General features: G+C 42.6%; 1 protein-coding gene across 1 annotated transcript in view; it reads left to right on the top strand.

The window, feature by feature from the left end:
• Positions 1-372: 372 nt before the first annotated feature.
• Positions 373-14,331, top strand: part of LOC137281904 (uncharacterized) — a 33,189-nt gene continuing 19,230 nt past the window's right edge. The window contains exons 1-6 of the mRNA XM_067813616.1: positions 373-440; positions 2,778-3,047; positions 8,906-9,032; positions 9,795-9,915; positions 10,220-10,414; positions 11,415-11,560. Coding sequence (XP_067669717.1) covers positions 427-440; positions 2,778-3,047; positions 8,906-9,032; positions 9,795-9,915; positions 10,220-10,414; positions 11,415-11,560 — 873 coding nt within the window. The 5' untranslated portion in view covers positions 373-426. The remainder of the gene's footprint in view (positions 441-2,777; positions 3,048-8,905; positions 9,033-9,794; positions 9,916-10,219; positions 10,415-11,414; positions 11,561-14,331) is intronic.

Below are 14,331 nucleotides of genomic sequence, written 5' to 3'. Positions count from 1 at the left end.
TATTTGTTTGTTCGTCCGTCCGTCCGTCCGGATTATTTATTTATTTATTTATTTATTTATTTAACCTTTGTGGTAAATCGAAAGTACGACCTTAGAAATGCATGCAGCCCACAGGTTACAGATCTTGTGGGAATCCCCAGTAACGTAAGACACAAAGTCCCCAAAACGTATCACTGGTGAGTCATGTCTTTCTACGAATATCTCCGTCCTCTAGAGATAATAAAAGCGCCGCACTCACAGCTATCCATTCGCAACCTTTCCTCCACGGTAACGTGAAGCTATGTTTCAGTGTCATGTGTCTCCATGTCCATCCAATCGATGACAACTACGTGTTGGATTTTCCATAGTCTATACTTAGACTGGAAAAGACTCGAAACTGGCACATAAGGCATTGTCTGAATGTCATCGACGTAAATCCGAGGCGAAATGGCTGACGAAATGTAAGTACCATGAGCAGACGATAAGAGCAGAAATGTGCGTACGCAGCAAATAGAACGTACGTGTTGTAGAATCTACAGCTGGCTCTGACCCAGACTGTCTTACCTCATTTTGACACCGCACCCCATCTGTGAACATATCAATCAGAGTTATGGTCGGAGCGAGCGAGTTGATTTCACTGTTCAGTGTGTGCTCGTTATCATGTCGTCAGTCACTCCAACTGTAGGATCGACATTAAAAACAGCCATGTTAGGTCAACGCGTTAATTACACGACCAGTTGTTTCATGCAGGTTGTTGACTAGGTTAGACCGGGCATGTAGCGATGAACACTCAAGTGTATTCATGAAATAAGGCCCGTCCGACCACCCGAGACGGGCTACATTTCTGACGGACGGTCCCAGTTTACAGCAAGCCAGCCGGCCGTCCGGTGCAAATTTTATATCATATATCTGACTGAGCGTTTGGTCTGGTTAAATCCGTGTCGGGTTGGTAACATTTTGAAGTGAGAACGTGTACAGGAATGTTAGCAGGGTTTGTGTGTGGGTGTAGAGGAATGGTAGCAGGGTGTGTGTGGGTGGGGTGGGTGGAGATTGTAGATGAATGGTGTGTGTGTGTGTGTGTGTGTGTGTGTGTGTGTGTGTGTGTGTGTGTGTGTGTGTGTGTGTGTGTGTGTGTGTGATGGGGGGTGGGGTGTAGAGGAATGGAAGCAGGGTTTATGTGTGGGTGTAGGGGAATGGTAGCAGGGTCTATTCTTGGGTGGAGATGAATAGTAACAGGGTGTGTATGTGTGTGTAAAGGGGTGGAAACAGGGTGTGAGTGTGATGGTGTACCAGAGCGGTAGCAGTGTGTGCCTGTGTGTGTTAGTGTGTAGGGGAGCGGTAACATTGTGTGTGGAAGGGTGTAGGGGAGCGGTAACATTGTGTGTGGAAGGGTGTAGGGGAGTGATAGCATTGTGTGTGGAAGGGTGTAGGGAGTGGTAACAGTGTATTTGTGTGTGGAAGGGTGTAGGGGAGTGGTAACAATGTATTTGTGTGTGGAAGGGTGTAGGGGAGTGGTAACAGTGTATTTGTGTGTGGAAGGGTGTAGGGGAGTGGTAACAATGTATTTGTGCGTGGAAGGATGTAGGGGAGCGGTAACATTGTGTGTGGAAGTGTGTAGAGGAGTGGTAACGGGGTGTAGGGGTGGTAACATTGTGTGTGGAAGGGTGTAGGGGAGTGATAGCATTGTGTGTGGAAGGGTGAAGGGGAGTGGTAACAGTGTATTTGTGTGTGGAAGGGTGTAGGGGAGTGGTAACAGTGTATTTGTGTGTGGAAGGATGTAGGGAAGTGGTAACATTGTGTGTGGAAGTGTGTAGAGGAGTGGTAACGGGGTGTAGGGGTGGTAACATTGTGTGTTTTAAGGGTGTAGGGGAGAGGTAATGGAGCGTGTGGAAGGGTGTAGGGGAGTGGTAACATTGTGTGTAGAAGGGTGTAGGGGAGTGGTAACGTGTGTGGAAGGGTGTAGGGGAGTGACAGCAATGTGTGTGAAGTGTGTAGGGGAATGTTAACATTGTGTGTGGAGTGAGTGAGTGAGTGAGTTTAGTTTTACGTCGCACTTAGCAATATTCCAGCTATATGGCGACGGTCTGTAAATAATCGAGTCTGGACCAGACAATCCAGTGATCAACAACATGAGCATCGATCTGCGCAATTGGGAACCGATGACATGTGTCAACCAAGTCAGGTAGTCTGACCACCAGATCCCATTAGTCGCCTCTTACGACAAGCATAGTCACCTTTGTGTGTGGAAGGGTGTAGGGGAATGGTAACATTGTGTGTGGAAGGGTGTAGGGGAATGTTAACATTATGTGTGGAAGGGTGTAGGGGAGTGGTAACAGGGCATGTGGGAGGGTGTAAGGAAGTGGTATGAGGGCGTTTGAGAGTGAAGGGGACAGGTAACAGTGTATGAGAGGGTGTAGGGAGTGGTAAAAGAGTGTTTGATTGTGAAGGGAGCAATAACAGGGTGTGTATGTCAGTTTATATAAGAATGGTAACAGTGTATATGTGTGAGGGTGAAGGGGTGTGGTAATAGGGTGTCTGGGAGGGTATATGGGGGTTAACAGGGTGTTATTTGTGAGGCTGTACAAGAGTGGTAACAGGGTGTGTGAATGTGTAAGTGACTGGCAACAGGATGTTTCTGAGGGTGTAGGGGAGTTTTAACAGGGTATGCTGGAGCAGTAACAGGGTGTCTATGAGGGCATAGGGAAGTGGTAACAGGGTGTAGGAGAGTGGTAACACATGGTCTGTGTAATGTTCTCACTATATACACCCAGTACTAATGTCCCATGTTTTGTGTTCAGACTTCCGTGGTCATCGGATGAGGGGTCATCAGTTGACTGGCCATCAGTCAGTTCAGGATCACCTGTAGACAGAGATGAGTTTGTAGAGGAGGATCGATCCCCCATCCTGTTTAAACTTCTGGATGAGGGGAGGGATGACGTAGAAACAGTTGACAGTCCTCGAGGGAAGTCAGGGGTGTTCGGAGCGTCACTTTCGACATGGTCAAGGAAAGATGGCTGTTTCTGTCATCGGCTGCACAAAGACGATGAAGCCAAATGGGCAAAATTTCGGTAAAATGATTTAATATGTTTACATTGAGTATTGTGTCATTTTAATTTCAAATTTCAATACTAAGCAAACATACTGAGGATCAGACATATTTTAGGGAATGTTTTTGTTATTACTGAGCACCCACAATTTAAAAAAATATCCCCCCAAGTTATTCATGACCCCATATTTTGTTTTTTTGTTTCAAATTGTTTTCACAGGATGAGAAATCTGGCAAAAAAGCAAGCAGTTTTCTCTGTTGCCTAAGAAGCAGACTCATCATCCCTGAACTAAACGTTCACTTACAATAAAACACCATGAAGCTGAAATGTGCCCTCAAAATTTTGTAATCTGATTTTTTAACATCTTCAGCCAAAATTTTTTCATTTCACATTACTGAAGCTCAAGTGTGCTTATGTTAATAATAATGATAAGGCCGCACATATAGCATAAAATTAGATATGCTCAAAATGCAGAGACATGATTGCCTATATTACTCCAGAAAACCCAAGCTTCCTGTGAGGTGATAACAGGTTAATATCAGTTTATGAAACTCCTGGAAAAAACAGGAAGCCCACCAGACTGATTAATGAAAAATGTTGCTGGTCCTGTGAACATGTAACCAGCCCTGTATTAAAAATAAGAAACTGAGGTAAGGTGTTAAAATACTCTTATCAAAGAATTACTTACAGTGAGGTAAATTTAAACATATGCAAAAAGCAAATTTTACAAAGCATAACTTGGTGGTCCCTGTTGATTCATTTAGTGTCACTGCCATCCAAAGGAGACAAACAGGCAAAGTCAGAATGGTCAGTATCTTTGGCAAGAATGGCCACTACATGTTCTTCATGCAATTAGCACAGGGGATTTGTAACTCTCCTTGTGCATACGTAAACATGCACAACAGCAAATTTAACATAAACAACTTGGTCACTGAAAGCATTCGTTAGGCCAATCATGTTTAGTGTTAGATAATAGGGTAGGCTGATCTGTGGAAGTTATGGTTTGACTGATCATGAACATACGGATGTCTACCACAAATGTAAACTATTTTCAAAGTATCACCTGTAGTCAATGACATGGTAAAATATATACCCATGGAAAATGGATTGCCCCACTTGGCTGGCTATGAAATAAAGTTGTAAGCCTGCCATGCAACTAGCAAACAGTGGGCTGCCAGGCTATTTCATACAATGGTTAATAGTCACATGATTTATTCCACCAGCACACACCACCACTCCACACCATTACAACAGACAAAACACTATCACACACCAGCACACACCACCACTCCACACCATTACAACAGACAAAACACTATCACACACCAGCACACACCACCACTCCACACCATTACAACAGACAAAACACTATCACACACCAGCACACACCACCACTCCACACCATTACAACAGACAAAACACTATCACACACCAGCACACACCACCACTCCACACCATTACAACAGACAAAACACTATTACACACCAGCACACACCACCACTCCACACCATTACAACAGACAAAACACTATCACACACCAGCACACACCACCACTCCACACCATTACAACAGACAAAACACTATCACACACCAGCACACACCACCACTCCACACCATTACAACAGACAAAACACTATCACACACCAGCACACACCACCACTCCACACCATTACAACAGACAAAACACTATCACACACCACCACACACCACCACTCCACACCATTACAACAGACAAAACACTATCACACACCACCACACACCACCACTCCACACCATTACAAGAGACAAAACACTATCACACACCACCACACACCACCACTCCACACCATTACAACAGACAAAACACTATCACACACCACCACTCCACACCATTACAACAGACAAAACACTATCACACACCACCACACACCACCACTCCACACCATTACAACAGACAAAACACTATCACACACCACCACACACCACCACTCCACACCATTACAACAGACAAAACACTATCACACACCAGCACACACCACCACTCCACACCATTACAACAGACAAAACACTATCACACACCAGCACACACCACCACTCCACACCATTACAACAGACAAAACACTATCACACACCACCACACACCACCGCTCCACACCATTACAACAGACAAAACACTATCACACACCACCACTCCACACCATTACAACAGACAAAACACTATCACACACCAGCACACACCACCACACACCACCACACACCACCACTCCACACCATTACAACAGACAAAACACTATCACACACCACCACACACCACCACTCCACACCATTACAACCACACACCACCACTCCACACCATTACAACAGACAAAACACTATCACACACCACCACACACCACCACTCCACACCATTACAACAGACAAAACAGTATCACACACCACCACTCCACACCATTACAACAGACAACACACCACCACACACCACCACTCCACACCATTACAGCAGACAACACACTAGCACACACCACCACTCCACACCATTACAACAGACAAAACACCAGCACACACCACCACTCCACACCATTACAACAGACAAAACACTATCACACACCACCACACACCAGCACACACCACCACTCCACACCATTACAACAGACAAAACACTATCACACACCAGCACACACCACCACTCCACACCATTACAACAGACAAAACACTATCACACACCAGCACACACCACCACTCCACACCATTACAACAGACAAAACACTATCACACACCACCACTCCACACCATTACAACAGACAAAACAGTATCACACACCACCACTCCACACCATTACAACAGACAACACACCACCACACACCACCACTCCACACCATTACAACAGACAAAACACTATCACACACCAGCACACACCACCACTCCACACCATTACAACAGACAAAACACTATCACACACCACCACTCCACACCATTACAACAGACAAAACACCAGCACACACCACCACTCCACACCATTACAACAGACAACACACCAGCACACACCACCACTCCACACCATTACAACAGACAAAACACCAGCACACACCACCACTCCACACCATTACAACAGACAAAACACTATCACACACCACCACACACCAGCACACACCACCACTCCACACCATTACAACAGACAAAACACTATCACACACCAGCACACACCACCACTCCACACCATTACAACAGACAAAACACTATCACACACCAGCACACACCACCACTCCACACCATTACAACAGACAAAACACTATCACACACCACCACACACCACCACTCCACACCATTACAACAGACAAAACACTATCACACACCACCACACACCACCACTCCACACCATTACAACAGACAAAACACTATCACACACCACCACACACCACCATTACAACAGACAAAACACTATCACACACCAGCACACACCACCACTCCACACCATTACAACAGACAAAACACTGTCACACACCACCACTCCACACCATTACAACAGACAAAACACTATCACACACCACCACACACCACCATTACAACAGACAAAACACTATCACACACCACCACACACCACCACTCCACACCATTACAACAGACAAAACACTATCACACACCACCACACACCACCACCCCACACCATTACAACAGACAAAACACTATCACACACCAGAACACACCACCACTCCACACCATTACAACAGACAAAACACTATCACACACCACCACACACCACCACAAACCACCACACACCACCACACGCAACAACAAACCACCACAAACCACAACACACCACGAAGACACATCACCACACACCACCATAAACCACCACTCACCACCACAAACCACAACACACCACCACACACCAACATATGCCAAATCACACCATCAACACACGCCACTACACACAATTACACACCACACAATACTACATACCAACACACACCACTACTATATACTACATACACACCACACCACATGCCACAACACACCACCAAACACCATTACTAGAGACCATCACACCACACACCACTACACACTACCTCACACCGCCACACCTCTATCCACCACCACACATCACCTCACACCACCACTCCACTGTCCGCCACCACACATCACCTCACACCACCACACACCACTATCCATAACCACATATCACACCACACCACCACACCAATATCCACCACTGCACATCACCTCACACCACTATCCACCACCACAGTGCACCTCACACCACCACACCACTATCCACCACTGCACATCACTTCACACTACCACACACCACTATCTACCACCACTCATCGCCTCACCACCACACAGCGCAGTGTATTGGGCTCACGTATATGCCCTAAATAATACAGTCAGCTGTTATAATCAATTAATCTGCCACTGTATCAGTACTTTTCACTCAAGACACTGTTTGCAAGAGAAGAGGTTCAAGGAAAGTTAGCAGAAGATAAACAGGATATCACCCTTGCATCTTTTCATATCTGACATTGGGTAGTATATAAGTATAAATCGTGTGACAGACCAGGTTTAAAGGTTGGTGTAGTAAATGGGATGAGAATTGCCATTTGTGTCAGTAGAATATAATTAAATTTGTTCTTTAAGGAAAGGTTTCAATTCAGTTTATTGTATTCACGGCCACGGGCCCATATACAAATAAACATAGTGTCATACATATATATGTTAGTAATGGAAATATAACACACTTGGCATATATAGTTTACATTTGCTCTTTCATCTTGTCGTATCTAATGGAAATGGCGTGTTTACAAAATTTACATAAGTTCCACACAGTTTCACTTGTACAATGAGACATAAGTGTACAAAACATTACAAGATCACAATTTTTTATGTATTTCTGAGGAATATATTGTTGTCTAATTTCATTATACAGTGGGCATTTTAAAATAACATGGAATTCATCTTCCTTTTCATTTGAGTCGCAAAGTTTAAAAATCCTATCCTCTTTAGGTATATTATTTCTACGTCCTATATCTACCTGTAATTGGGCGCCTCCAGTTCTTAGTAAAGATAAGTATCGCCTCATCGCTGAGATTTGAAAATTTGTAACATATTTTTCTGGGAACATATTGTGTTTATATAAAGAATAATTGTCGTATCTAGTACTATCGGTTAAAACTGAATGCCATTCTTGTATGGAGACATCTTTAAGCCTCATCTTTATCATATTCAAAAATAATTGGCAATGGCCAACCTCTTGATATATCCATGCATATCCAAGACCCATCTTGAATAGTGATTCTCTAATAAATGATACCCAGCTAACTCTTTTCTGAATATCTTAACAAAATAACATATTTTAATCTTTTTGGGGAAGTCTGTTATCTGACATGTGGAGTAGTGATAACGAATACCTAACGCATCTAGTAAACGTTTCTACATGGACTGGGAATCTGCCACAATCACCAGTAACCACTGCATTTGGTGTATTATTTGGAACTTCCAAGAATCTTTTAGAGGCTGTTATTTGTATTCGTTCTAAAACATGAAACTTCTGGTAGCCCAACAATTCTGCGCCGTACACACAAATAGGTTTTATCTTCATATCGAATATTTTAAAATACAGCTCATAAATTGTAATAGCAGTTTCATTGACCTCAGTAGCTCATACAGCGCAGCTCAATACAGACACTCTGTACAGAATTTTGCATGTTTAGATTATATGTAAACAGGACACCAAGATATTTATACTGTGGAACTATTTTAACTAAGTCATTTCCAAAGTACCATTTTTCATATTTTCGTAGACCACCATGTTTCCTAAACACCACAATATTAGTTTTTTGTAAAATAACTTGCAATTTCCATTTTATACAATAAGCATTCAAAGTATCAAGGTGTTTTTGTAGACCAAGGAAAGGTGATGATGTGCAAGATGGGGATGAGCTTCAGTACATCAACCATGTGAACGTGCTTGGATGGAGCCACCAAGAAGTTATGGAGACAATACGCCACCTGAAGAATAAAATCACTTTTGTAAGTACTGCCTGTTATAAAAAACATTTTGGGAACTTCATTTTTAATTCATAATTGAAAAAAGTAGGAGACATCTGGGTGTCAATCAGTGTTAAAATGATAATAATGAATGTTTTGTGAGTTCATCACCACTTGTACTTCATGATTTTAATTGTTTGCTCTGTAATCACTCTTGTAAGATAATTGGTGTACATTGCAGAGGTGATTGGTGTATGTTTCAAAGATGATTGGTGTACATTGCAAAGATGTCAGAATTAATGGTGATTAACAGACATTTATTGAAATTATTGAAAACCTTGAAAATCAAGAATGACATGCACCTGTAGGGGGCTACTGTATGTGTTGTGCATGTGTGTCCATGCATTGTATTGTGTTTAGGTGCTGTGAACAAGAGAAATGATGCTAAGATGGCACCAGAAATGGGCTTAATGCATAGTTCCCATGTGGGGGATTAAACCAGACTCTTTGGCATGAAAAGCGGACACTTTAACCATTAGACTACCCCAGCTTGCTCACCCACCCACTCACCCACTCACTCACTCACTCACTTACTCACTCACTCACTCACTCACTCATGAATATCTTCACCAACCCATTCTTGTCATAAGAGACTAGACTGGTGGTCATGCTGGCTGACTTGGCTGACAGATGTCATTGTATCCCATTTGCATAGACTTTCACAAATATATCTCTATATAAAACTCTTGATTTTTCCACAATGTTTTAAATGTAAATATTTCAAACTTTATTTTATTATTGTAGACATTTTTCCGAGAGAAAAAGGACTTTGAAGAAGGTCACATTCTGCAAACAGACGACCTTTTCATCGAGATAACCTTCACTCTCAGTGACCTTGGTTCTGATGGCAAGGGCATCTCCATAGGTAGAACATCCACAGTACTTAATAATCTTTCCATTTCAATGTGGCATGAAAATAAAACCTTCCTTATTTATTGGTTTTCTTCCAAACTCCTTGAAGTTCGACATCCAACATCTATGTCAGCTGTGACTGTGGAAAATGAATTCAACTAAGAACTTAACTGAAAGAGTTCAACTAAATTTTTAAGCAAGAAGGAAAATTAGTAACCCAATTTCCAGCAAGCATAAAGTTTATATAAAAGTTTGATTAAACCATATTTTTGTAAATCCTTTTGTGAAAATAATTCTTAGAGTTGATTACTTTTCAGGTGATGTAGCTTCTCACGTCAAGGATGTGACGATAAAAATAATTCAGAACATTACCTACAAGAGTACTCTCACATTTGTGCAGTATTGTGGGACAAAACAAGTCAAAATTGGCCATGGTGCTTTGACACAACATTTCCTCCGTGCCACGAACGAAAATGTCACAATGGAGCCACAAACATCAGACCAGGAGGCTTGTAAGTCATCATGACAACTTGTATAAAATAGTGAGTGAGTGTAAGTGAAATTAGATTTACACCAGCTAATATTTCTGCTATTTGGTGGCGGTCTGTAAATGATCAAGTCTCAACCAGTCAACCCAGTGATCAACAGCATGAGTGTCAATCTGCACAACTGGGAACCGATGACATGTGTCAACTAGGTGAGCGAACCTGACCACCCAATGCCATTGCCTCTAAGACAAGCATAGTTGCCTTTTGTGGCAAGCATGGGATGCAGAAGACCTATTCTACCCTAGATCTTCAAGGGTCGTGTATAGACTAATAATTGTTTACATCATCCTCTTTGATACAGAGTGTTGTGTCAGGGTATATACCCTGGGCCTTCACAGCTGTTGTTTGTATGTGTGTGAAGCATTTATTACAGTGTATTAGTGACAAAAATGACATGTTCAAATACTACCAGCCAGATATTATCAAAAACTACTTATTCACAATTATTTGGACACAGTGACGCAATCAGTCAGCTGACACATTTATATCTCTGTGTTTGTTTCTTTGTTTCTTGTTTAACACCTCACTCAGCAATATTCCAGCTAAATGGTGGCAGTCTGCAAGTGCACAGATCTGTTCCAGACAATCCAGTGATCAACAACATGAGCATCAGTCTACACATTTGGGATACAGTGACATGTGTCAACCAAGTCAGCAAGCCTGACCGCCCAATTTTATTTGTCACCTCTTACGACAAGCATGCACTGCTTAAGACCAATTCCAGCCCAGTTCTACACATGACCTCTAAAACTAGTAAACATTCTTTCTTTAAAACAGGTTGTCAACTGATGTCTTTTACTATTTAGGAATGTTTTCAATTAATTGTGTTTAGGTCCTTTTTAGGGTTGGCATGTACTTAACATCATGGCACCAAGTTTTTCGTTTGTATTCTTTTGATTGTTCAGTAACTAAATGGCAATCCAACTTCTTGTTCTTCAGTTACTCCAGAGTTGTTATTTTTCAGACTGTTTCCTGATGCACAGCTATTCTGTTCAGGATGCTGCTGGCAGAGATCCGGAACAACTGAAGTGCATGGTGGCATTCCAAAGCTGCTTGAACAAAAAGTTCCTCATGTGTCGGAAGGGCTCAAACAAACTCTCTCTTCTCCAGGTATACATTCTACTAAACATCACTGTCTGTACACAGGCCCATCACCCATCTATCCCTGTCTGTACATATACCGATCACCCATCTGTCACTGTCTGTTCATATAACCATCACCCATCTGTCACCGTCTTTCCATATGCCCATCACCCATCTGTCCCTGTCTGTACATATAACCATCACCCATCTGTCACTGTACATATACGCATCACCCATCTGCCACTGTCTGTACATATGCCCATCACACATCTGTCCCTATCTTTGCACATACCCATCACCCATCTGTCCCTGTCTCTTCATATACCCATCACCCACCTGTCACTGTCTATACATATACCCATCACCCATTTCTCCATGTTTGTACATCTACCCATCACTCATCTGTCACTCTCTGTACATATGCCCATCATCCATCTGTCACTGTACATATACCCATCACCCATCTGTCACTGTCTGTTCATATGACCATCACCCATCTGTCTGTGTCTGTACATATGCCCATCACCCATCTGTCACTGTGTTTGTATACCCATCACCCATCTGTTACTGTCTATGCATATACCTGTCACTCTCTATACATATACCCATCACACATCTGTCCCTGTCTGTACATATAACCATCACCCATCTGTCACTGTACATATACGCATCACCCATCTGTCCCTGTCTGTACATGTGCCCATCACCCATCTGTCACTGACTGTACATATATCGATCACTCATCTGTCACTCTCTGTACATATGCCCATCTCCCATCTGTCACTGTACATATACCCATCACCCATCTGTCACTGTCTGTTCATATGCCCATCACCCATCTGTCACTGTCTATACATATACCCATCACCCTTCTGTCACTGTCTGTTCATATGCCCATCACCCATCTGTCACTGTCTATACATATACCCATCACCCATCTGTCACTGTCTGTTCATATGCCCATCACCCATCTGTCACTGTCTATACATATACCCATCACCCTTCTGTCACTGTCTTTACACATGCCCATCACCCATCTGTCCCTGTCTGTTCATATGCCCATCACCCATCTGTCACTGTCTATGCATATACCCATCACCCTTCTGTCACTGTCTTTACATATGCCCATCACCCATCTGTCCCTGTCTATACATATACCCATCACCCATCTGTCACTGTCTATACATATACCCATCACCCATCTGTCACTGTCTGTTCATATGCCCATCACCCATCTGTCACTGTCTATACATATACCCATCACCCTTCTGTCACTGTCTTTACATATACCCATCACCCATCTGTCACTTTCTGTATATATAACTATCACCTATTTGTCACTGTACATATACCCATCACCCATCTGTCACTTTCTGTATATATATGTATCACCCATCTGTCACTGTGTATACTGTACACACATATACCCAGAAATATCGTTTAGAGGAGAAATTTAAGGCAGCTCCAGAACCTTGTGTCTACAATTTTACAAACTTCCTTTTATTGACAAAGTATCACTCAGACACAGTCAGATTTCTTGAATTATATGTGACTTTCAATCATTAACAAATATGTTCATATATCCATCACCCATCTGTCACTGTCTATACATATATCCATCACCCATCTGTCCATGTCTGTACATATACCATCAAACATCTGTCACTGTCTTTACATAAGCCCATCACCCATCTATCCCTGTCTGTACATATAACCATCACCCATCTGTCACAGTACATATACGCATCACCATCTGTCACTGTCTGTACATATGCCCATCGCCCATCTGTCCATGTCTGTACATATATCCATCACCCATCTGTCACAGTACATACACGCATCACCACCTGTCACTGTCTGTACATATGCCCATCACCATCTGTCACTGTCTATGCATATACCCATCACCCATCTGTCACTGTCTTTACATATACCCATCACCCATCTGTCACTGTCATTATATATACCCATCACCCATCTGTCACTGTCTTTATATATACCCATCACCCATCTCTCACTGTCTTTATATATACCCATCACCCATCTGTCACTGTCTTTATATATACCCATCGCCCATCTGTCACTGTCTTTATATACACCCATCACCCATCTGTGACTGTCTATACATATACCCATCACCCATCTGTCACTGTCTGTACATATACCCATCTGTCCCTGTCTATACATATACCCATCACCCATTTGTCACTGTCTGTACATATACCCATCACCCGTCTGTCACTGTCTGTACATATACCCATCACCCATCTGTCACTGTCTGTACACATACCCATCACCCATCTGTCCCTGTCTATACATATACCCATCACCCATCTGTCACTGTCTGTACATATACCCATCACCCATCTGTCACTGTCTGTACATATACCCATCACCCATCTGTCACTGTCTATACATATACCCATCACTCATCTGTCACTGTCTATACATATACACATCACCCATCTGTCACTGTCTATACATATACACATCACCCATCTGTCACTGTTTATACATATACACATCACCCATCTGTCACTGTCTATACATATACCCATCACCCATGTGTCACTGTCTATACTGTCTATACATATACCCATCACCCATCTGTCACTGTCTATACTGTACATACATATACCCATCACCCATCTGTCACTGTCTATACTGTACATACATATACCCATCACCCATCTGCCACTGTCTATACTGTACATACATATACCCATCACCCATCTGTCACTGTCTATACTGTCTATACATATACCCATCACCCATCTGTCACTGTCCATACTGTACAT

Source organism: Haliotis asinina, chromosome 4 (genome assembly GCF_037392515.1).
Source record: "Haliotis asinina isolate JCU_RB_2024 chromosome 4, JCU_Hal_asi_v2, whole genome shotgun sequence".
Classification (NCBI taxonomy): domain Eukaryota; kingdom Metazoa; phylum Mollusca; class Gastropoda; order Lepetellida; family Haliotidae; genus Haliotis; species Haliotis asinina.
Note: the sequence above shows the minus strand (reverse complement) of the source record. Positions and strands in the feature narration are given on the sequence as shown.